At 45.5% G+C, this 23,055-nt stretch overlaps 1 protein-coding gene across 1 annotated transcript in view; it reads left to right on the forward strand.

The window, feature by feature from the left end:
- The window catches only part of phip (PHIP subunit of CUL4-Ring ligase complex), a 291,703-nt gene that overhangs the window by 108,056 nt on the left and 160,592 nt on the right, over positions 1 to 23,055 (forward strand). Inside the window, exons 9-10 of the mRNA XM_085997697.1 lie at positions 11,647 to 11,747; positions 22,930 to 23,000. Of these exons, the coding sequence (XP_085853823.1) occupies positions 11,647 to 11,747; positions 22,930 to 23,000 (172 nt within the window). The remainder of the gene's footprint in view (positions 1 to 11,646; positions 11,748 to 22,929; positions 23,001 to 23,055) is intronic.

Consider the following 23,055-nt stretch of genomic DNA (forward strand, 5'->3'; position numbering starts at 1 on the left):
CCAATCAACCTAACCCGCACATCTTTGGACTGTGGGAGGAAACTGGAGCACCCAGAGGAAACCCACGCAAACACGGGGAGAATGTGCAAACTGCACACAGACAGTCACCCGAGGCCGGATTTGAACCCGGGTCCCTGGCGCTGTGAGGCAACAGTGCTAACCACTATGCCACCGTGCTAACAGTGCTAACCACTATGCCATCATCTTGGTGCTGCCACAATCAGCCTATGCTGGTTGTTGATCACCCTTGCATATCTTTAATGTGGTGCCACTGAAAGCATGACATACTTTGATTGGGTGCATATCATATCTGTGCCATCAGGCCTGCTGTCACAACATCCCTTTGGAGTTGAAGCCTTCACATTGACTAATCTTCTGCCAAAGCTTGGAATGTGTACATCTATCCATAGGTACAGGTGTGAGGGTACCAGCAAGTGTGCACAGAACACCTCTAGTGCATCTTGACGTGCCAGGCGTCCCTCCTCTGTGCTGCCTCTTCCTCTTTCTCCTCCTGCAGAAAGCTCACATATATGGACATTCCCATTGGGAAACCAATTAATGGAACTGTAAGAAAAAAAGCAACATGGCAGTTACCACAAAGCCTCATGAATGAATGCCTGAATAGTGGAAGAAAGATAACAAAAAAGAATTATGAAAAATGATGCAAAAGTGGACTTAACACTGCTAACTGAATCTTACAATGCCCTTTAAATGAACTTTTGTCTACAGTTGATCACCTGGTAACCCTGCAAAATACAGATTGAGTGTCCAAAATCTGGAGTTCCTGAATCCGGAATGTCCCGGAATCCGGACTCCAGGACGATTGGTGGCAGGGTTGTTCGGAATCCGTAAAATGTTCCGGAATCTGGACACCCTGTCAAACCGTTTCAGCCGTCAACCGGGCCCAGTGAAAAGTCAAAAAATGAAATCCAACTACTGTACAATGACAAAAATTGGAAGAATAAAAACGCCAATCCTACCTGTTCCAGGCCAGGTCTTCACAGTCACCGCACGGCTGCTCCTGGGTCCGCAGCAACTCTGCACAGCACACAAGTCGCTTCAGCCAGAATCAACTCTGCACAACACACAAGTCCCTTTGGCCAGTATCAACTCTGCACAGCACACAGGTCCCTTTGGCCAGAATCAACTCTGCACAGCACACAGGTCGCTTTGGCCAGAATCAACTCTGCACAGCACACAGGTCGCTTTGGCCAGAATCAACTCTGCACAGCACACAGGTCGCTTTGGCCAGAATCAACTCTGCACAGCACACAGGTCGCTTTGGCCAGAATCAACTCTGCACAGCACACACATCCCTTTGGCCAGACTCAACCCCAGGTGATCCACCTACATCCCATGATCAGACCCCACCCAACCTGACTCCATTGCTGTGGTGTTTTTCCTGATTTAAAGATCTGCACAGGTAAAGATTGTAAATTTGTGTTGTCATTGCAAACATGTCAAAAAGGCCAACAGATACCCCAATGGGTTCAGATAAAGGAAAGAGGAAGCATAGTTCACTTTCAATTGCCAAGAAGGTTGAGTTACTTCAGAGATTAGCTAGAAGTGCTTCAGTGAGAAGATTGAGTGAGGAGTATGGTGTTGGACTCTCCACCATCTACGATATTAGAAAACAGAAAGAACAGCTCATGAAGTTTTATGCGGAAAGTGATGTTCATAAGGAAATGAGTAAGAGAGAAAGTATGCATAAGCCGAAATGTGATGATTTGGATCGAGCAGTGATGGAATGGTGGCGACAGGTGAAGTGAAAAGGTTCCTTTGTCTGGCCCAATGGTGGTGCAACAAGCTAAAATATTCCATGCACAACTGGGGATTGAAACTCCATGCGAGTACTCTTCTGGTTGGCTAGCCAAATTTAAAAGGCGTCATGGCATTAGGCAACTGAAAGTATGTGGTGAGAAAGCCTCAGCAGATCATGAGGCAGCTGAAAATTATATTGATGAGTTCAAACTAATTGCTGATGAAACCTTTCACCTGAGCAAATGTACAATGCTGACGAGACAGCACTGTTTTGGCGCTACGTACCGTGAAAGACATTAGCAGCAGCAGAAGAAACACAGCCAGCAGGTATTAAAGATTCCAAGGATAGGTTGACTGCGCTTGCTGCTGCAAATGCGGCTGGGACACATAAGTGTAAGCTTATGGTCATTGGGAGAAGCCAGCGTCCAAGATGTTTCAAGAGTTTGAGAGTATTGCCAGTGTATAATTATGTCAATAGGGAAGCATGGGTAACCAGGGTAATCTTTCTGAACTGGTTTGAGAAGAATTTTGTCCCTCAGGCGCGTGCTCATCGCACGGAAGCTGGCCTTGAGGAAAACTGCAAAATATACTTGCTGCTAGACAATTGCTCAGCACATCCCGATGCTGAGCTTTTGGTAAAGGATAATGTCCATGGAATCTACTTACCTCCAAATGTTACATCACTGATACAGCCAATGGACCAAGGAATTTTGAGATCGATGAAGTGTCTGTACAAAAACGAGTTTATGAGGTGTTTACTTAATGCTGTGAACACAGGCATGGGAATAAAAGCATTCTCAAAAGCTTTCTCTATCAAGGACGCCATATGGACAGCTGCGGATGCACGGAACTTGGTAACTGCAGACACCTTGGTCAATGCTTGGCATAACATCTGGCCATCAACTATGTTTGCTGACGATGATGCTGATGATGCTCCTCAGGACTTTCAAGGCTTTTGTGAGTCCAGGGAGAAAGCAATGATTGCTCAACCTTTAGATTATGCAAGAGGGCTGATTTGCAAAGCTGCGCAGGATTTGAATGAGGACGATGTCGCAGAAGTCATGGACATAGACAACGATGCTCCCATTGTGCATGCAGTGACAGATGAAGAAATCATGGTGAGGGTTTTGCATCCAGAAGAAAAGGATGAAAGCAGTGAGGATGATGATGCCTGTGATCAAGTCGAAAAAGTGCCGATTGACAAAGCAATCAATCTTTGTCAGGAATTAATTCACGCCTTAGAGCAACGAAGCTTCATAAGTGAAGAAGAAATACTGCCGGTCTACAGAATTCGGGAAAGATTAGTGAAAGAAAAGCCCAAATTATTTAAACAAACAACAATATTAAATATCTTTCAAAAGATGTCGCAACAGAAGGCCCAAGACCTACAGCGTGCAACTACACCAGTAATTTCCACATTTGATAATCCTATTGCTGGCCCATCAGCCCCAGATATCATAGCTGAGCCCTCTACCTCAAGCACAACCTCCAGCCAATTGTAACTGTACCTGTTTATTTTTACTCTGTTTAACAAATAAAAGCCTTAATTTACTGTTTTATATTTCATAACTTAACTGTTTTACAAATAAAAACCTTTATTATATGTCATGCTTTGAGTACTGTACATTCCTTTTCAAATTTGAAGATGGTAGCAAAAGATACAGGCCGGGAAGCTCACATTAAGTACAGTTACAGAGTACTGCGTTGCAAAAACAAGAGAGGGAGGCTTACCGTGCGTTGTGAAGAAGCGAGGACTACAAGGCCTGCGAGGAGAAGAACTACAAGGTGACGTCCAAAAACCGGAAATATCGCAACCTGGGCTCAGGCATTTCTGGACTTGGAACGTGTTTCTGATGTCCGAAGTCCGGAAACGCACGAGCCCAGGTTGCGATATTTTCGGAAGTCGGACATCAGAAACACGTTCCGAAGTCCGGAAAAACACGAAAACCGGCTCGGCCTTGGTCCCGAGGTTGCCGGATTCAGGATGCTCAACTTGTATTGCAGATGCTGGAATTCTGAAATAAAAACAGAGGATGCTGAAAACACTCAGCAGGTCAAGCAGCATCTGTGGATAGAGAAACAGAGTCAATGACCCCGATATTTACCTTGGGTGGGGGTGGGGGGGCGGTGGGGAGAGGTGACGAAACCTGGGGATGCGGAGATCCTGCAGAATTTAACAGCAGGATCTCATTATTGACAGGCTGCCCCGCTGCCAGGCGAGAAAGTCAGTGGCAGGAGGGCTGCCGCCGAGGACTTTTGGGCAGCGGAGCAGGTAGATAAGGTGGTTAAAAAGGCATATGGGATACTTGCCTTCATTAGCCGAGGCATAGAATATAAGAGCAGGGAGGTTATGATGGAGCTGTACAAAACGCTGGTGAGGCCACAGCTGGAGTACTGTGTGCAGTTCTGGTCGCCTCACTATAGGAAGGATGTGATTGCTTTGGAGAGGGTGCAGAGAAGATTCACCAGGATGTTACCTGGGATGGAGCGCCTCAGCTATGAAGAGAGGCTGGACAGGCTGGAGTTGTTTTCCTTGGAGCAGAGAAGGCTGAGGGGGGACCTGATTGAGGTGTACAAAATAATGAGGGGCATAGATAGGGTAGATAAAGAGGAACTTTTCCCCTTAGTAGGGGGGTCAATAACAAGGGGGCATAGATTCAGGGTAAGGGGCAGGAGATTTAGAGGGGATTTGAGGAGGAACTTTTTCACCCAGAGGGTGGTTGGAATGTGGAACTCAATGCCTGAAAGGGTGGTGGAGGCAGGAACCCTCACAACATTCAAGAAGCATTTGGATGAGCACTTGAAATGCCATTGCATACAAGGCTATGGACCAAATGCTGGAAAATGGGATTAGACTGGACAGGGATGGATGGGCGGCGCAGACACGATGGGCCGAAGGGCCTCTTTCTGTGCTGTAAAACTCTATGACTCTATGATCTTCGGCAATCGAGAAAGATTGGGGTGGAGGGTGGGGGGGAGGGAAATATTGCGAGTTAATGGGGGGGGGGGGTCGGCAGATCATGGTGCAGGAGGCTCGGGATCGTGGGTTGGGTGGGGCGGGGGGGGTTGGTGGCTCAGCCAATCGTGGCAGCGAGGAGAGGCCGCAATCGCAGAAAGTTTGCTTGAGGGGCCGGGGGAGCACTCCACCTTGCCCTGGCTCTCAAGGAGTGCTGTAAAAATCTACTCCCGTCTCCATTTAGCTGCCAGGTTTCCTGAGCCTAGGAAAACCCAATAAGCAACAGTTAAATTGAATTCAGGTCCCAACTGCACTATGGCAACCTAATGTAAATATTATAATGAAGTGGCCTGGCTCTCCAGGACGGGACACGGCATGGCAAGCAACTCGCTGCCATAAAAATGCCGGTAAGCGCATACGTGAGGGCTGGGGTTGCGTTTTGCTATTTTTAATCTTTAACCCGGCCCCCCTCCCATCTGTCATGGGGTGGGGTGGGTTAATATAGACTTCAATGTTGCAGCTTGATGACTTTTCATCGGAACATGTTCTTCTGTAAATGCTGTAGTGTTTTTTTTCAGCAAAACTGCTTTATAAACAAAATTTAGCTACCTAAAACTGAAAGTTCACAGTCTGTTTCAGAGCTACAGAGGACTTCAGGAATGCGGCACTCACACAGCCATTTTAGAACTATAGGGAACTAATTTTGTGTATTCATGTGGAGTCAGGATGTCAGTATCTTTTTTTCCCTCAAAAATATCTTTATCGGGTACCTGATTAATCTGATTACAAATGTCTAAATGCACGTGGTTGATGCAGTAAAACTGTGAATGCCTCATTAAATCAATAATGGTTCCTTCACTTGCTCCAGGTAATACTTGAGTAACTGGTTAATTATAAAACTAATACTGATAGAGCCAGCTCTTTGGCAGAGCCATCCAATTAATCCCACTCCCCTGCTCTTTCCCCAGAGCCCTGTAAATTTTTTCTTTCAAGTATTTATCCAATTCTCTTTTGAATGTTACTATTGAATCTGCTTCCATACCCTTTCAGGCAGTGCATTCCAGATCACAGCAAGTCGCTGTGGAAAAAAAACGTTTCCTCATGTCGCCTCTGGTTCTTTTGCCAATCACCTTAAATCTGTGTCCTCTGGTTACCGACCCTTCTGACAGTGGAAACAGTTTCTCCTTATTTACTCTTTCAAAACCAGTCATGATTTTGAACACCTCTATCAAACCTCCTCTTAATCTTCTCTGCTCTAAGAAGAACAAACTGAGCTTCTCCAGCCTCTCCACATAACTGAAGTCCCTCATCCCTGGTACCATTCTAGTAAATCTCTTCTGCACCCTCTCTAAGGCCTTACTACATTTCTGAGTTTTGTATTATCTGCAAACTTTGAAATTATGCCCTGTATACCCAAGTCCAGGTCATTAATATATATCCAAAAAGAGCAGTGGTCCTAATACTGACCCCTGGGGAACACCACTGTATACTTCCCTCCCATCTGAAAAACAACCATTCACCACTACTCTCTGCTTTCTGTCCCTTAGCTAATTTCGTATCCATGCTGCCACTGTCCCTTTACTCCAATGGGCTTTAATTTTGCTAACAAGTCTATTATGTGATACTTTGTCAAACACCTTTTGGAAGCCCATATACACAATTTCAACTGCACTACTCTCATCAACCCTCTCTGTTACTTCATCAAAGAACTCGATCAAGTTAGTCAAACACGATTTGCCCGTAACAAATCTGTGCTGACTTTCACTTATTAGCCCATACTTTTCCAAATGCCAATTAATTTTGTCCTGGATTATTGTCTTTAAAAGTTTCCCCAGCACCGGCGTTAGGCTGACTGGCCTGCAGTTGCCGGGTTTATCCTTCTCCTTTTTGAACAGGGGTGTAACATTTGCAATCCTCCAGTCCTCTGGCACCACCGCCATATCCAAGGAGGATTGGAAGATTGTGGCCAGAGCTTCCGCAATTTCAACCCTTACTTTCTTCAGTAATCTAGGAGCATCCCATCTGGACTGGGAGACTTTTCTACTTTGGGGACTTCCAACCTTTTCAGTAGCTCCTCTTTACCTATTTTTATCCTATCCAGTATCACTACTGTCTCCTCCTTTACTGCTACATTAGCAGCATCCTCTTCCCTAGTGAAGACAGATGCAAAGTATTCATTTGGTACCTCAGCCATGCTCTCTGTCTCCACAACAAGATCTTCTTTTTGGTCCCTAATGGGCCCCACCCTACCTTTGACTACCCTTTTACTGTATATGTGTTTATTTTATAAAAGACTTTTGGGGTCTATTTTATATTAGCCACTAATCTTTTCGCATGCTCTCTCTTTGCCCCTCTTATTCCCTTTTTTAGATCTCCTCTGTACTTTCTATATTCAGCTAGGTTCTCTACTGTATTATGAACCTTACAATTGTCATAAGCCTCATTTTTCTGTTTCAAATAAGCTTTGGATGCCCTTCCTTTCTCCCATATGGGAATGTGTCTACCATGTATCCAAACCATCTCCTCTTTGAAGGCCTCCCATTGTTCAATTACTGTTTTGCCTACCAATTTTTTGATTCCAATCCACCTGGCCCAGATCCCTTTTCAACTCAGTGAAGTTAGCCCTCCTCCAGTTATTTACGTTTGATTGTACCTTGTCCTTTCCCATAACTATTCTAAACCTGATGATATTATGATCACTGTTCCCCAAATATTCTCCCACTGAAACATGCTCCATTGCCCCACTGCATTCCCCAGAACTAGATCCAGCACTATTTCCTTTATGGCTGGGCTGGAAACACATTGATCAAGAAAGTTCTCTTGTACACATTTCAGGAATTCCTCTCGCTTTTTGCCCTATTCTCGTAGCCAGAGAATCAGCTACAATGGCTTCTCTTCCCGCTCCCGTATCATTACCTCTGGTGTCCCCCAAGGATCTATCCGTGGCCCCCTCCTATTTCTCATCTACATGTTGCCCCATGGTGACATCATCCGAAAACACAGCCTCAGTTTCCACATGTACGCTGACGACACCCAGCTCTACCTCACGACCACGTCTCTCGACCCCTCTGCAGTCTCTAATTTGTCAGACTGCTTGTCCGACATACAGTTCTGGATGAGCAAATATTTTCTCCAATTAAATATTGGGAAGACCAAAGCCATTGTTTTCGGTCCCCACCACAAACTCCGTTCCCTAGCCACTGACTCCATCCCTCTCCCTAACATCTGTCTGAGGCTTAACCACACTGTTCACAACCTTGGTGTCATATTTGACCCAGAAATGAGCTTCCGGCCACATATCCGCAGCATAACAAAGACCGCTTATTTCCACCTCCGTAACATTGCCCGTCTCCACCCTTGCCTCAGCTCATCCGCTGCTGAAACCCTCATCCATGCCTTTGTTACCTCTAGACTTGACTATTCCAATGCACTCCTGGCTGGCCTCCCACATTCTGCCCTACGTAAACTTGAGGTGATCCAAAACTCGGCTGCCCATGTCCTAACTCGCACCAAGTCCCGTTCACCCATCACCCCTGTGCTCGCTGACCTACATTGGCTCCCGGTTAAGCAGCGCCTCGATTTCAAAATTCTCACCCTTGTTTTCAAATCCCTCCATGGCCTCACCCCTCCCGATCTCTGTAATCTCCTTCAGCCCTACAATCCCCCCCCACCCCCCCTCCGAGATATCTGCGCTCCTCTAATTCTGCCCTCTTGAGCTTCCCTGATTATAATCGCTCAACCATTGGTGGCTGTGCCTTTTGTTGCCTAGGCCCTAAGCTCTGGAATTCCCTGCCTAAACCTCTCCACCTCGGTGACCTCTCTTTCCTCCTTTAAGATGCTCCTTAAAACCTACCTCTTTGACTGAGCTTTTTGTCACCTGCCCTAATTTCTCCTTATGTGGCTCGGTGTCAAATGTTTTTGTCTTAAAATACTCCTGTGCAGCGCCTTGGGACGTTTTACTACGTTAAAGGTGCTATATAAATACAAGTTGTTGTTGTTATCCCATTCTATATTAGGATAATTGTAGATCCTCATTATCACTACTCTGCAGTTCTTGCATCTTTCTGTAATTTGCCAGTTAGATCTGATCTAACTATTGTAATGCCTTTAGGTATTTGAAGAAAATCAATCCAGTACCTGTTTGACTATAGAAAACTGTCTTGTGGCAAGGATCGCTTATTTAAATATCTGATCTGTCAACTTCATGCATCTAGCATGACCACTTTGAGCAATAGGGAGTCCTTTTTATTCCAGTGAGGGAGTCTGAGAAGTAGTTTCTGCATCTAAGGAATGTAGTAGCTTTGTCAATTTCTCTTAAATCAGGGAGAATAGTGACAGCAAATAACAATGGAGCTATTGGCAAGACCAGTAAACACACTGAGCAAACTTTAAACCTGACAAGTCTAGTGCTAACAAATACTATAATTTTACCTTCACTATCTACTATAGCTAAAGACCTTCCAGTGGCTTCCAATACTGTAGCTAAAGACCTTTCAACTCTTGGCTGTCCGTGGATGCTTTTTACTGAGTGTTTTTTTTGAAGAGGTTATCTCATTTTGGAAAAATTAGCATGTTCAAAACAGGATGATATCCTGAAGAGATAAGCTGGGAAGAACAGAATAGAATTCAATTTCAAATCCAGGTTAGCGCTTCTGGGTTAGGAAAGGGACAATTGAGTTCCTGCTGTTGATCCTGCTGGAAGCATGTAAGTATCAATATTGGAGAAGGATCCACGATAGGGTTCCCCTTGTCCTCACCTTCCCCTTGTCCTCACCTTTCACCCCACCAGCCTCCACATTCAACGGATCATCCTCCGGCATTTCCGCTACCTCCAAAGTGATCCCACCACCAAACGTATCTTCCCCTCCCCTCTCAGCATTCCGCAGGGACTGCTCCCTCCGAGACACCCTCGTCCACTCCTCTATCACCCCAAACAGCCCTTCCCCTTCGCCCGGCACCTTCCCGTGCAAGCGGAGGAGATGTAACACCTGCCCCTATACCTCCCCCCTTCCCACTGTCCAGGGCCCCAAACACCCCTTCCAGGTGAAACAGCGATTTACTTGTACTTCTCGCAATCTAGTATACTGTATTCGCTGCTCACGATGCGGTCTCCTCTACATTGGGGAGACCAAACGCAGATTGGGTGACCGCTTTGCGGAATACCTCCGTTCAGTCCGTAAGGGTGACCCCGAGCTTCCAGTCGCCTGTCATTTTAATTCACCGCTCCATTCCCACTCGGACCTCACCGTCCTTGGCCTCTTGTATTGTTCCACGGAAGCTCAACGTAAACTCGAGGAACAGCACCTCATCTTCCGATTAGGCACTCTGCAGTCTTCCGGACTCAATATCGAGTTCAACAATTTCAGATCATAAGCTCGGCCCCTATTTCATTTTTTCTTGTAATTTTTCCACTCCTTTCCCCCCCCACCCTTTTGTTTCGCTCTCACACCTGGCAGCTATCTCTTGCCCTGCCAGTACACTTTACACCTAATCTCAGCCTATTACCATCTCGTCTAGCTTCTAATCTCTTTTACTTCTTTTGTTTCTTTTATTCTTTTGTCCGATCGCAGCCCTGCCTTCGATCTAGTTTCTTTTCTTTCCAGTTTTAAAGAAGGGTTCGACCCGAAACGTCAACTCAAATTTCTCTCCACGGATGTTGCCTGACCTGCTGAGTTTTTCCAGCATTTTCTGTTGTTATTTTGGAGAAGGATGGGATTGGACTTGGCTGTCACTGTTCTTCACAATCAGATAGGCTGCTGTAGCTGCCAAGACTCACTTGGCAGTTACAGAAGGACCACTGTAGAAATACAATTCTAAGCCTATATAGGCTGAGATGGAGAGTTTTTAGACTTTGGAGTAGAGGGAAAATAATCATTGTTTGAATGGTTGACTGATAGAGAGATATAATATTGAGGATCAGTCCCTCCAATACATCAGTAACCAGCATGTATCTGTAATATTGTCTACACTGGAAAGGAGCTGACCAAGCTCTAACACTCAAGTCCTGATGAAAAGGGGATAGATTTTTAACCAAAAGGCTAACTCTTGAAAGAGCAAACAAATAACACTGATCTCCGAGATTAACTTTTAAATCACGCCACTGGTTTCCCTGCTTTGGAGTCGGTTGATCCATATGCTTCTTAAATCCTTATCCATGCGTTTGTCTCCTGACTGACCTATCATCTGCCACCTTCTGTGAACTTGAGCTCATCTCAGACTCTGCTGCCCATTTCCTGCACCAAGTCATGTTCATCCATCACTCCTGTCCTCACTGATTGATACTGATTCCTGGTCCCCCAACACGTCAGATTTAAAATTCTCATCCTTGTGTTGAAATGGCCTCATCCCTCCCTATCTGTGCAGCCTTCTCTAGTGCTACTCTTTATTTCTCAGACTCTGGTCTCTTGGGCATCCTTCTCCTGTCACCTCAATTGGTGGATGTGTGTTCAATAATGATCGTGGGCATCTTTCTGAAAATGTTTAAGAACCCTTCCTAGCTTGAGGACACAGAGGCCAATGTTGGTGCCCCACTCTAACCCTACCTGAAGGCAGCCGGATCAACAGGAACCTGGGACCTTCCTCATCTCTATCACTCAGTATGACACTGCGTTTTCATTTATTCACAGAGTCACTGGGAAAAGTTCCTCCTCAATGCCTCCCAATCTATTTTTCCTGCTTTCTACATTATTTTTAAATCCCTGGCTGCCTTATTAGTCAGAATAGTGTAAGCTGCAAGTGCCTGAAAACTACTGCATCTGGATCATTGGTGGGGTAGGTGGCGAGAAAGCTGGATGTCTTTATAGCTACTCCACTTAATCAACAGGAGCTAACAAACATTTTTGTTGAAGCATGCTGCATATTTTTGACAGTGAAATATGCTTTTGTATGTTGCCCAATGCTAACCTTTTTTAATTTTTGCTGTTTTTCAGTTTTCGCCAATGTGCACGGGCTCTCTGAGGTTTCTGTCTTCCACGGGGGCAGATGGCACAATTTGTTTCTGGCAATGGGATGCTGGCATGTACAAATTTAGGTCAGTAAATGTGCTTTCTTTTTGAGAAAATGTTAACTGGGCTTCTTAAAACAAATGAGAATCTGGACTTAATTCCTCCAATCAGGTTTCCACCCCTGCCACAGTACCGAAACAGCTCTTATCAAAGTCACAAATTACGTCCTATGTGACTGTGACAAAGGTAAACTATTCCTCCTCGTCCTTCTCGACCTGTCTGCAGCCTTTGATATGGTTGACCACTCCATCCTTCTCCAACGCCTCTCCACCGTTGTCCAGCTGGGTGGGACTGCACTCGCCTGGTTCCATTCTTATCTATCTAATCGTAGCCAGAGAATCACCTGCAATGGCTTCTCTTCCTACTCCTACATCATTACCTCTGGTATCCCCCAAAGATCTATCCTTGGACCTCCTCCTATTTCTCATCTACAAGCTGCCCCTCGGCGGCGACATCAGAAAACACAGCGTCAGTTTCCACATGTACACTGACGACACCCAGCTCTACCTCACCACCTATTTCGGTGACATCATCCAAAAACACGTCAGGTTTCATATGTACGCTGACAATGCCTTGCTGTACCGTATCACCACTTCTCCCGACCCCTCCACCAGCTCTAAATTGTCAGACTGCATCCAGTACTGGATGAGCAGAAATTTCCTCCAACTATATATTGGGAAGACCAGCTTCGGTTCCCTAGCCACCGACTCCATCCCTCTCCCTGACAACTCTCTGAGGCTGAAGCAGACTGTTCGCACCTTGGTGTCATATTTGACCCCGAAATGAGCTTCTGACCACACATTCACGGCATCAATAAGATCGCCTATTTCCACCTCCGGAACATCATCCGACTCTGCCCCTGCCTCAGCTCATCTGCTGCTGAAACCCTCATCCATGCCTTTGTTACCTCTAGACTTGACTGTTCCAATGCACTCCTGGCCGGCCTCCCACATTCTACCCTATGTAAACTTGAGGTCATCCAAAACTCTGCTGCCCGTGTCCTAACTCGCACCAAGTCTCGTTTCCCCATCACCCTGTGCTCGCTGACGTACATTGGCTCCCAGTTAAAATTCTCATCCTTATTTTCAAATCCCTCCATGGCCTCGCCTCTCCCCATCTCTGTAATCTCCTCCAGCCGCACAACCCTGAGATATCTGCGCTCCTCTAATTTTGGCCTCTTGAGCATCCCTGATTTTAATCGCTCAACAATTGGTGGTCGTGCCTTCAGGCCATAAGCTCAGGAATTCCCTCCCTAAACGTCTCCGCCTCTCTACCTTTATGTAAAAGTACATCCTACCCTCATCCTCTGAAGAAGGAAAAACACAATTTGATTTCCACTCTGAGGATCGTAATTATGCAAATGTTTGTTTATCCTTTTATAAAGGACCAACCATTCATATGAGGAGACAGCTTAGCAGTTCTTGTACATGTTCTTGTAAATTTGTTCAGACTGTATGGAAGCACAGCTTCCTCCTGAAGAATGGCTGTAGATTTGAATCATGTGAATGGAGACAGTAAATGTATTCAGTCCTAGAGTGATTCTTTCAGAATGAAATTGAATGAGAAAAGGCTACCATCTAAAACTAGTACACCCCACAGTGCATGTATTCAAATTCAAAGGCAGCTGAGTGTGATTTGACTGAGATTCCAACTCTGACATTGACATAGAACACCATCAGTGGCATAATTTGAGGTTTATGATTGTTCTAAGCTGAATGTCCTTTTCCATTGAGCAGTTTATAGCTTAAAGGTATTTCACATCCCGTCCTTAGAAACTGCCTGCTGTTATGTCAGAACACGAAGATCATTTTTCACATAGAAATTGTTCTCATGAATGGAGTGTCATGATTATTATCCCTTATTTTTACTGATGCCCTCATCTCACAATGACCCAGATAATACTTCACAGATGGAAGTGAATGGTAAGGGGAAAGTAGCATGCGCATATTAATGTAATGGGTGGTCTCGGGATAAATTTCAAAGTATGCATGAGGATTTATGTTTGAATTTGGGTTAACAGGTTTGCAAGCCAGTCACATAGCTGACCAAAGCTAACTCAGGACTGCGGGCTGGATTTTCACAGCGGTGTTGGGATGATGGTGGGATGGTGGCGGGATAGCTGGTTGCCGGGTTCTGGTCCCGCTCCTGGCTGCAGCCACTCTGTCAAAGGGATTTTCCCTTGATTGGCCCCGTTAAGCCCGCCCTGCGGGCTTCCCAGCCAATTAACAGGAAGCGGGTCCGATGACGTCATTTGATGACGTGTCATCAGCCGGTTTCCTTAAAGGGACCACGACAGCATTGAGGTGCTGCAAACACTGACGAGCACTGCACAGAGGTGGACGGTTGCACCCAGGCTCGCCAATGACTCCCTCCATATGCTTATGGAGGGAGTCACAGCACGCAGGGAGGTTCTATTCATTTCCAAAGGTGGAGGAGACCTCCCCAGGACACCAACGCAGCCTGGTTGCACATTGCACAGGAGGGCATAAGCAGGGTTGTCATGAGGAGTCCCTGGCTGCAGTGACACCAACCTTTCAATGATGTCAGTGGATCACGAAACGTTACTGCAAAGCCACGCTCAAACTCACCCTGCTGTGCCACTCAACAGATCCCCATCACTCTGCCTTCCATACCCTTCTCCTACACATCCTTACACCAACTTACCGTGGACCTCCACCCATCCCTCTTCTACGTTATCACTTGCTCATCTCAATCGCCACCCCTCACACTCACACTCACCCTCATCCTACTGCAAGCATACCAACTAACAACACACAATGGTAGGTACTTGATAGGTTTAGCCAATGTCCATGTGAAGTTTCTGTGTTGTCATACAGTGAAATCTATATTTTCAATGCTGTCCCTTATTGGACAGATCTGTGCGCACCTTGAGAAGTGTCTTACTGAGTTCCAGTGAATGTTGAGGCCTAACTCCACCTCCGCCCGCTCCCCCCCCCCCCCCCCCCCCCCCCTCCGCTATAGTGATGAGTGTGCATGAAATGGCTTGGACATTAAAGGGATGCTTCACGGGGATGGTGTCAACCTGGTGCATCATGTGGCAGCCAGGGTTTACAGCGTCAAGTGAAGTTAACCTGGCCATGGTGATGCCATCGCTGGCCTCCGGGGCAGCAATGTTGTCAGAGGCTAATGCCCTGTGTCCTGTGCAGCATCAGGTGATGGCGGAGAAGGTTGATGGTGTTATTGGTACTGCTGGTGTGCCTGGCGATGTTGGTGTTGGGGCTGCGCGTGGAAGGAATCAGAGGAGCAAGGTGAGATAGTTTCAAGGGCACCGATGTTGCTGCAATAGGTGGCAGCTGCAGGTGAGATGACGGAAGCGATCTGTCAATGGTGTGAGAGGTTGTTCCAATGAGGTGGCACTGGATATACAGTTGCCTCTAAACACGTTCAAGCTAAAGAAATCTCTATATGTCTTACAAATGCAGTAACCAACAGTTTCTGTGCTCTAAAACTGACCATCTGCAACATGGCATCCTTTACACCACTTCTGCAGCTGTCAGCTTATCAGATACAGCAGAGCAGACTCAACTCACATCAGGGTGAGCTGGCGTTTTCCCGAGCAGCGGGTAACCCATGGGGGAGCACCTAAAATTGGAAGGAAACCTCAAAATAGCATTAAATTGGCTGTTAACAAGCCATTTAATGATCTCAATTGTCTCCCCCGCCGCTTGGTGTCGGGTCAGTTCTCCGCTGACAGACCCGACACCTGGGAGACTCGCCATGGAGGCAGGTTTCCTACCCACTGTCAACCTTTGCTATTTTGATAGCGGACCCACCTCCAAACCTGCCCTCTGAGTGCCAGCAGAATCAAGCTCTACATATATTTTTATGATCATTTGCTCTTCACATCTGGAATGAAGATTTTTTTTTAATGAAAGTCCTCCTATTCTCAACTGAGTCAGTTTGCAAGTGTGTAAGGTACCTTTTTTTGAAAGAAAGCCTCCTTGAGTAGTGCCATAAAGGTTTACATCACAGAAAGATGCAATTCAAACCGTTGTATCTGTGCTGGCTCTTTGCAGCAGCAATCTAAAACAAATCCAACCTCCCTGCTCTCTTCCGATAGCCTTGAATCTTCCTCTGCTTCAGGTATTTATCCAATGTTCCCTCAAAGATGTAGTGATCTCTGCCCCAACTATTTCCTGTGAGAATGCCTTCCATGCTTTAACAAGTCAATGTGTAAAGAAATTTCTGTTAATCTCTCTCCTCAATCTTTTGAGGAAACAGTCTTCATAATTTAAAAAACCTTTATTAAATCTCCGCTTGGTCTTCTCTGAAACAGTGGAAAAAATCTGTTAAATTTCTCCTTGTAATCATAGTTTCTCATCCCTGATGAATTCATGCTGTACACTTTGGTGGCTTTAATGTCCTTTGTGCAATGGGGTGGCCAAAACTGCACACAATACTATAACTGTGCCTACTTTAATCTTGAAAAAAAACATTAATAACCTTTTTGTTTTTGTACACTCTTCCTCTGTTTATAAAACCCAAAATGCTATTGACCTTTTTTATGGTTTTATCTTTCACTTTCAAGGCATTATGTACTTGCACCTCCAGGTCTGCTTTCCTTTACATCTTTCAGTGTCTTTTCATTGAGTGTATACTCCATTGTTTTTCATCCAAAATGCATCATTTCACACTTCTCTGCATTAAATTGCATCTGCTGCCATTCCAGTAACCTGTCCACGCGCTCCTAAAGACGTTCAGACTACCTCGCTGGTTGCCCTACTTTTGTGTCATCGGCAAAATTTGATTTTGTGCTCTCTAAGCTTAATTCTAAATCATCTAGAATAAACGTGGACCCAGCACTGACCCCCCTGGGGTACACCATTTCTAACCTTTCTTGAATTTGTGCAGCACTCGTAACCCTAACCTTTTGTTTCTTGTCTTTCTTGTCTATCAGCCAACTTTCTATCAATGCTGCTTCATTTCCTTTATTACCATACCCCTGAATTTTTGTAACACGTCTCTTGTGAGACACCTTCTGAAAATCCATATACACTACAACTACTGCATTCTCTTTCTTCATACAATTAGTCGCTACTTCAAAAAAACTCTTAAGTTAGCAAACGTGACTTTTAACAAAGTGCAACGTAATTGGTGTATATGGTAGAATACATCCCATGCTTCTGGAATATACCTGCAGACCTCCTGATATTTAGTCTAAATAAGTCAAGAGATATCAGACCAATATTTGTCCTTTCTCCACTCTCATGTATAAGGACTAGATTGGAAAGATTTATAAAATGACAATTTAGTCATTTAGAATGTATAATACCTATGCCCTGAGTCAAGTCAATGTAGAAATAACAGTACCACCTGTGTGAAGTTAGTTAACTCACTCTTGCCAGATGGAGAAATCACTATTACTAATTTAATCAACATCCAAGTCTGTACAACCAGCATTTTCATGAGATACTGATAATACAGCAGGGACTTAGTTCAGCATTAATGTTTACAGCAGAATTAGTTTATATTGAACATCAATGTTAGTATCAAGAGTATAAATATTACAGGCACAGGTGTACTTTAAATGTGTTGCCATATCTCAGCTATAATGGTGTTCTCATAAATTATAACAACTAGGTTTGCCTTAACAATTTGGGTGTAATATATTACCTGCTGCATTCCTTCTATCTATGCAATCGGCCACTTGTTCAGAAAACCTCAGTTTACTTTGTCAAACTTTGACGATGTGTCATCATTTGTAATCATCTTCCTTGTGGGGTTCATTCTTCATCTTTTAATTCTGGTTTAGCTGACCAGCAAGTACAAATTGTTAGATTGAATACTGAAACTCCAATAAAGTTACAACGTCAGCTCTTAAAACTCTTTGGGGGAAAAATTGGGTCGCGCTAACTTTGCCGAAGATCGCGGCCGGGGCGCTGCGCACGACGTTGACGTCATTGCCGCGGGGCGCTAACGGTTACCGCCACCGCTAACCTCCCGCTGAATTTCGTGGGAGGCATTGGTGGCGCCGCGCCCAGGCGCTAGTTGCTTTGCGTCCTGTTAACGCCCTCTTAGGGCGCTAATGGGAGGTGCAAATCAACTGAATTTTTCCCCCTTTATGCTTTCTAGCCTGAATTGAATCTGTCCAACTGTTCCGCGGCTTCTCCGACTGTGATTGTCTGCAACTCTTTTGACTCTTTTCTTGACTTGGCTGTTTGATTGCTGGTTTGGCTAGACTGTTCTCTGGCTTAATTGGCTGATTGCTGGTTCCTGACTGCCTTTGTATGACTTGGCAAATGTCTGAATTAAAAGGTCAAGGAACAACCTTTTTATATCTTAAATATCACTGAAAAATCCGCTTACTGTGTTTAAGCTTCAATGTCCAATTAAAAAATGCTAGTTGTTGGGTCATGCGTGCCCCATCCAACGTGTCAATCAATTTCGATAGGCATGTGTGTTAGAAGTTATGGATGGTCGATTTTTCACATCTTCCACTGAGGCCAGATCATCTGGTAGTTTTTTAAAATTATCTTTTAACTTTCCATAGCAGTTTAGCCACAGCTAGGTCAACAAACCAAGACTTCGACGTCTTCCTGAAAGCTATTTCTGCTGATCACTTGACTAGATTCCCAAACAAATTGATCCATTTTTATTGCCCTTTCAGGCTGCTGTTAGACATGTTTATAAACCTTTCTGGGAGAACACTGACACCCCATCCATTTGTTGATCTGAGTGTGAATGTCTCTGAGTCTTTGCTTGCTCCTGGAACTGACTTTCCAAATTCCAGTGTTAACCCTTCAGGTTTTCCCAGAATTCCATAATGTGAGTCAGAGTTTCCCAGAGATCTGTAATGTGGTTTGGGAAACCGCTTGTACTGCAAAATCCAGGCTGCTTGGTCTTGATTAATTCATGCAACTCTAAATACCCACTACCTTTTCTTGGGTCATTCAATGTGGCGTTGAATGAACTGCCTCCTCTTCTGACTCATTAAATGTGCTGAGTCAGCTCAGTGCGTCATTGTTCTGATGTGAAGCAAAATAATGTAACGATGCAGAATGATGCATGGAACCAGCTCAGTATCAATTGTCTATCTTTCTGATGCCTGTTGAACCTATTGCAGGGGCAATTGAAAGAACAAGAACCATATTTTATATTGTATATACTGCCATTTGCCTCTGCTTCTTCTGTAAACCAGTTTGGAACCCTAACCTTAAATAGAGACTCGGGTCGATTTTCCTGGAGCCATCAGGCGGGGTTTCAGGCGTGTGGGCGGGGGGGGGGGGGGCGGAAAATCCCAAATTCGGGGGTCCCGACACCATCCCGCCCAAAACCCCGCTCCACGCAAGTTTCAGAGGAGGCAGGTACCCTCCCCGCACTGGGACCCGCCGACCCGAGGCGGGAAGGGATTAGTGCCAATTAACTGCCTGTTAACAGGCAGTTTTTAGCCTAATCCCTATTTTGAGGGGTGTCGTGTGGGATTCCCGACGGCTCCAAACCATGCCAGGTTAGAGCAGGCGGGCCGCCGGGTTGAGGGACTTGGAGGGGTCGCGATGTCGGTGTTCAGGTGAGTGATGGGTGCATGAGTGCAAAGGTAAGTGTGTCTAAACTGTCTAAAGAAGTTTAAATTACCTGTACTTACCTTAACAACCTTTCTTCCTGTAGGCGTCGGGAGCCCATCACTCAGCCGGCACTTAAAGCTGAATGGCTGCGATCTGTCAAAAGTGACAGCCTTCAGCTCTAAGTGCTGCTGAGAGTTCTAACTGAGTCTGTGTAGAAGGACTCAGGTTAGAAGTAAGACTATCAGTGTTTGACAGCTTAAAACAGCTGTGAAACACTGATATTTCATCTGTCAAGAACTCTTGACAGATGAAATTTCAGTCTGTGATGTCACCTGTTGCCGGGTGGCCCTTAATTGGCCTGCTGAGCCCGCTGGGCGGGCTCAACAAGGTCAATCAAGGGGAAATCGCGTGGATTGGCCGGACGTCGATGTAGGCGGGTCTAAAACCCGAAAGTCGTAGTCCCGCCTCCTTCCCGACAGCTTCAGGAAAATCTACCCCTCAGTGTGGGTATAGTCCCTGACATTTAAAGTTGTGTTTGCAGTTTCTGAGGAACTATTCATGTGCGAATCAGTATCATTCACCAGTAAAGGAGCGAAGTTATATTCTGTAATTTTATAATAGAATATAATGCAGTTACCTTTTGCTTAAGAAGACGTAGTACCATTATTCAAGAAGGGTAGTAGGGATAAACCAGGGAATTACAGGCCAGTGAGCCTAACATCAGTGGTAGGGAAATTATTGGAAAAAATTCTGAGGGACAGAATTAGTCTCCACTTGGAGAGGCAAGGATTAATCAAGGATAGTCAGCATGGCTTTGTCAGGGGGAGGTCTTGTCTAACCAATTTGATTGAATTTTTTGAGGGGGTGACTAGGTGTGTGGATGAGGGTAGTGCAGTTGATGTAGTCTACATGGACTTCGGTAAGGCTTTTGACAAAGTCCCGCATGGGAGACTGGTTGAGAAGGTAAGAGCCCATGGGAACCAGGGCAATTTGGCACATTGGATCCAAAATTGGCTTAGTGGCAGGAGGCAGAGGGTGATGGTCGAAGGTTGTTTTTGTGACTGGAAGCCTGTGTCCAGTGGTGTACTGCAGGGATTAGTGCTGGGTCCTTTGCTGTTTGTAGTGTACATTAATGAAATGAATGTAGGAGGTATAAACAGTAAGTTCGCAGATGACACGAAAATTGGTGGAGTGGTAAATAGTGAGGAGGGAAGCCTCAGGCTTCAGGACGATATAGATGGGTTGGTTAGATGGGCAGAACAGTGGCAAATGGAATTTAACCCTGAAAAGTGTGAGGTGATGCATTTTGGGAGGACTAACAAGGCAAGGGAATACACAATGAATGGTAGGACCCTAGGAATGACAGCGAATCAGAGGGACCTTCGTGTGCATGTACATAGATCCCTGAAGGCAGCAGGACAGGTAGGTAAGGTGGTTAATAAGGCTTATGGGATACTTGCCTTCATTAGCCGAGGCATAGGATACAAGAGCAGGGAGGTTATGATGGAGCTGTACAAAATGCTAATTAGGCCACAGCTGGAATACTGTGTGCAGTTCTGGTCGCCACACTATAGGAAGGATGCGATTGCATTGGAGAGGGTGCAGAGGAGATTCACCAGGATGTTACCTGGGCTGGAGCGCTTCAGCTATGAAGAAAGACTGGACAGGCTGGGGTTGTTTTCCTTAGAGCAGAGAAGGCTGAGGGACGGCCGGATTGAGGTGTACAAAATTATGAGGGGAATAGATAGAAAGGAACTTTTCCCCTTAGAGGGGTCAATAACCAGGGGGCATAGTTTCAAGATAAGGGGCAGGAGGTTTAGAGGGGATTTGAGGAAAAGCTTTTTCACCCAGAGGGTGGTTGGAATCTGGAACTCACTGCCTGAAAGGGTGGTAGAGGCAGGAACCCTCACAACATTCAAGAAGCATTTAGATGAGCACTTGAAACGCCATAGCATACAAGGCTATGGACCAAGTGCTGGAAAATGGTTTTAGAATAGACAGGTCTTGATGGCCGAAGGGCCTCTTTCTGTGCTGTATAACTCTATGGCCTAGAAATTCAGTTTGGGGCGGCCAGCTCGCTCGCGCCCAGAAAGTACCGCTGCACGCGGAGCCACTTGCGCCTGCCGGAAATTCAGTTTCAGCGCCCCAACTTGAAGGCGGCCGCTATTCAAGGGTTTCGGCGCCCCCGCTTGGGGCGCTGAAACTGAATATCGGCGCGCTAGGTGCCGCAGCGCCACCCGCTGCGGAGCGGCAGGCTGCGGTACTGCAAGCCTTCCTCCCTCTCTTAAGGGGGAGGTGCCTGCAACAGCGAGATCGCCGCTCGCTAGTGCCGGCAAATGAGCCCGGCATCACGGAGAAGTGCCGGGCTCCCGGAAAACAGCCGGCAATGCCGCGGGGGCCGGGGGGGTGGGGTGGAGGAGGCCGGGGAAGGAGGTGCGGGCAGGCGGCCGCCGAAAAAGCGGCCGACCGCACCTCCGCCTTAACTCACCCCACTAACGCTACAGGACGGCCCCGTTTTCTGATCGCTGTTTGCGGCCGCTGCGGAAGAGGCGGCCGCAACTAAATATGGCGGTCGGGCCGGTAGCGGGGCACTGCGCACACTGATGACGTCATCGGTGGCGGCGCAGCGCTACTGGCTAACGCCGCCATTACCGCAGCGCTGAATATCGGCGAAAGCTCAGCAAGTGGTGCAAAAGCCCTCTTTGGGCGAAAACTGGGCGCAAAGCCTACTGAATTTCTAGCCCTATGACTCTAAGACCTATTAATATATTAATAAATGGCAGCACCCTGTTTGATGGTCATGATATCAACTGGTTAACAACTAAAAAGACCTTCATGGGAGGAGAAGTAGTTCCTCAATACCTACTTCACAGGGATTGCTGCAAACACATAATGATGCCTGAGGTAATGTACATCATTAATGACTTGCTACTGACAGGGAGTTGCTGCCTCCAGAGCTGGAAAAAGCCTGAAGCACTAGGTTCTGCTGGAACTGTGATCCTATTGGTGGACATTGGAACATTGATCTAACATTTTAATTATAATTCCTTTGAGTTGAAGATGCTAAAAATGTATGTGTTCAGTACATTAATGTATTTAGGTAAAATATTTATTTTGTCAGGACATCTAACCATATTCGTGGATTTCAATTCTACCAAGACTTCGTGCCTTGTATTGTTATGGATAGGAGTACTTGATTGTGCTTCAATAGTCACTTTTTTTTTTAGAGATGTATGCAATTGTCTTGCCTCCAAAGTGGCTGTTAATTTTCGAATTGTATTTTCAAGGGTTTACATTCATGTCTATATTTTATGAAGCTATTCATTTTTTTAAAAAGACTGTCAAACATAACATTTTTTTCCAGATTATGTACCAGATGACCATTCTGACGTTGGTTTCGAAGTGTGCCATTTCAGTAGCATATTAATTAATGTAATCTTTGGTTAATTTTTTGTAAATTTGACATTAATTTTAAAAAAAAACCTCCCAAGTCAGTCCACACTAATTATTCCTGCCTATGGTCAACTTTCAGTTTTAATAATAATATTAACCTCCAGGAGGAAACGAGCTACAAAATGCCCTCCAACCTAAATAGGAAACGTGTTATGCCTCAGTTTATAAACAAAATAAGCTGGTTAAGACCATAGTAAATATAATTTTTTTTAATATTCTGTTTTTAATACAGCCACCGGCCAATTAAATTTACTGAGCGACCAAGACCAGGGGTCCAAATGATCTGTTCTTCTTTCAGTGCTGGTAAGTAACATTGTCAGTTTTAAGCCTTAAAGGATTTAGGTGGTAGTAATTGTTT

Source organism: Somniosus microcephalus, chromosome 9 (genome assembly GCF_052327205.1).
Source record: "Somniosus microcephalus isolate GS21.2 chromosome 9, FLI_Smic_1.0, whole genome shotgun sequence".
In the NCBI taxonomy this organism is placed as follows: Eukaryota; Metazoa; Chordata; class Chondrichthyes; order Squaliformes; family Somniosidae; genus Somniosus; species Somniosus microcephalus.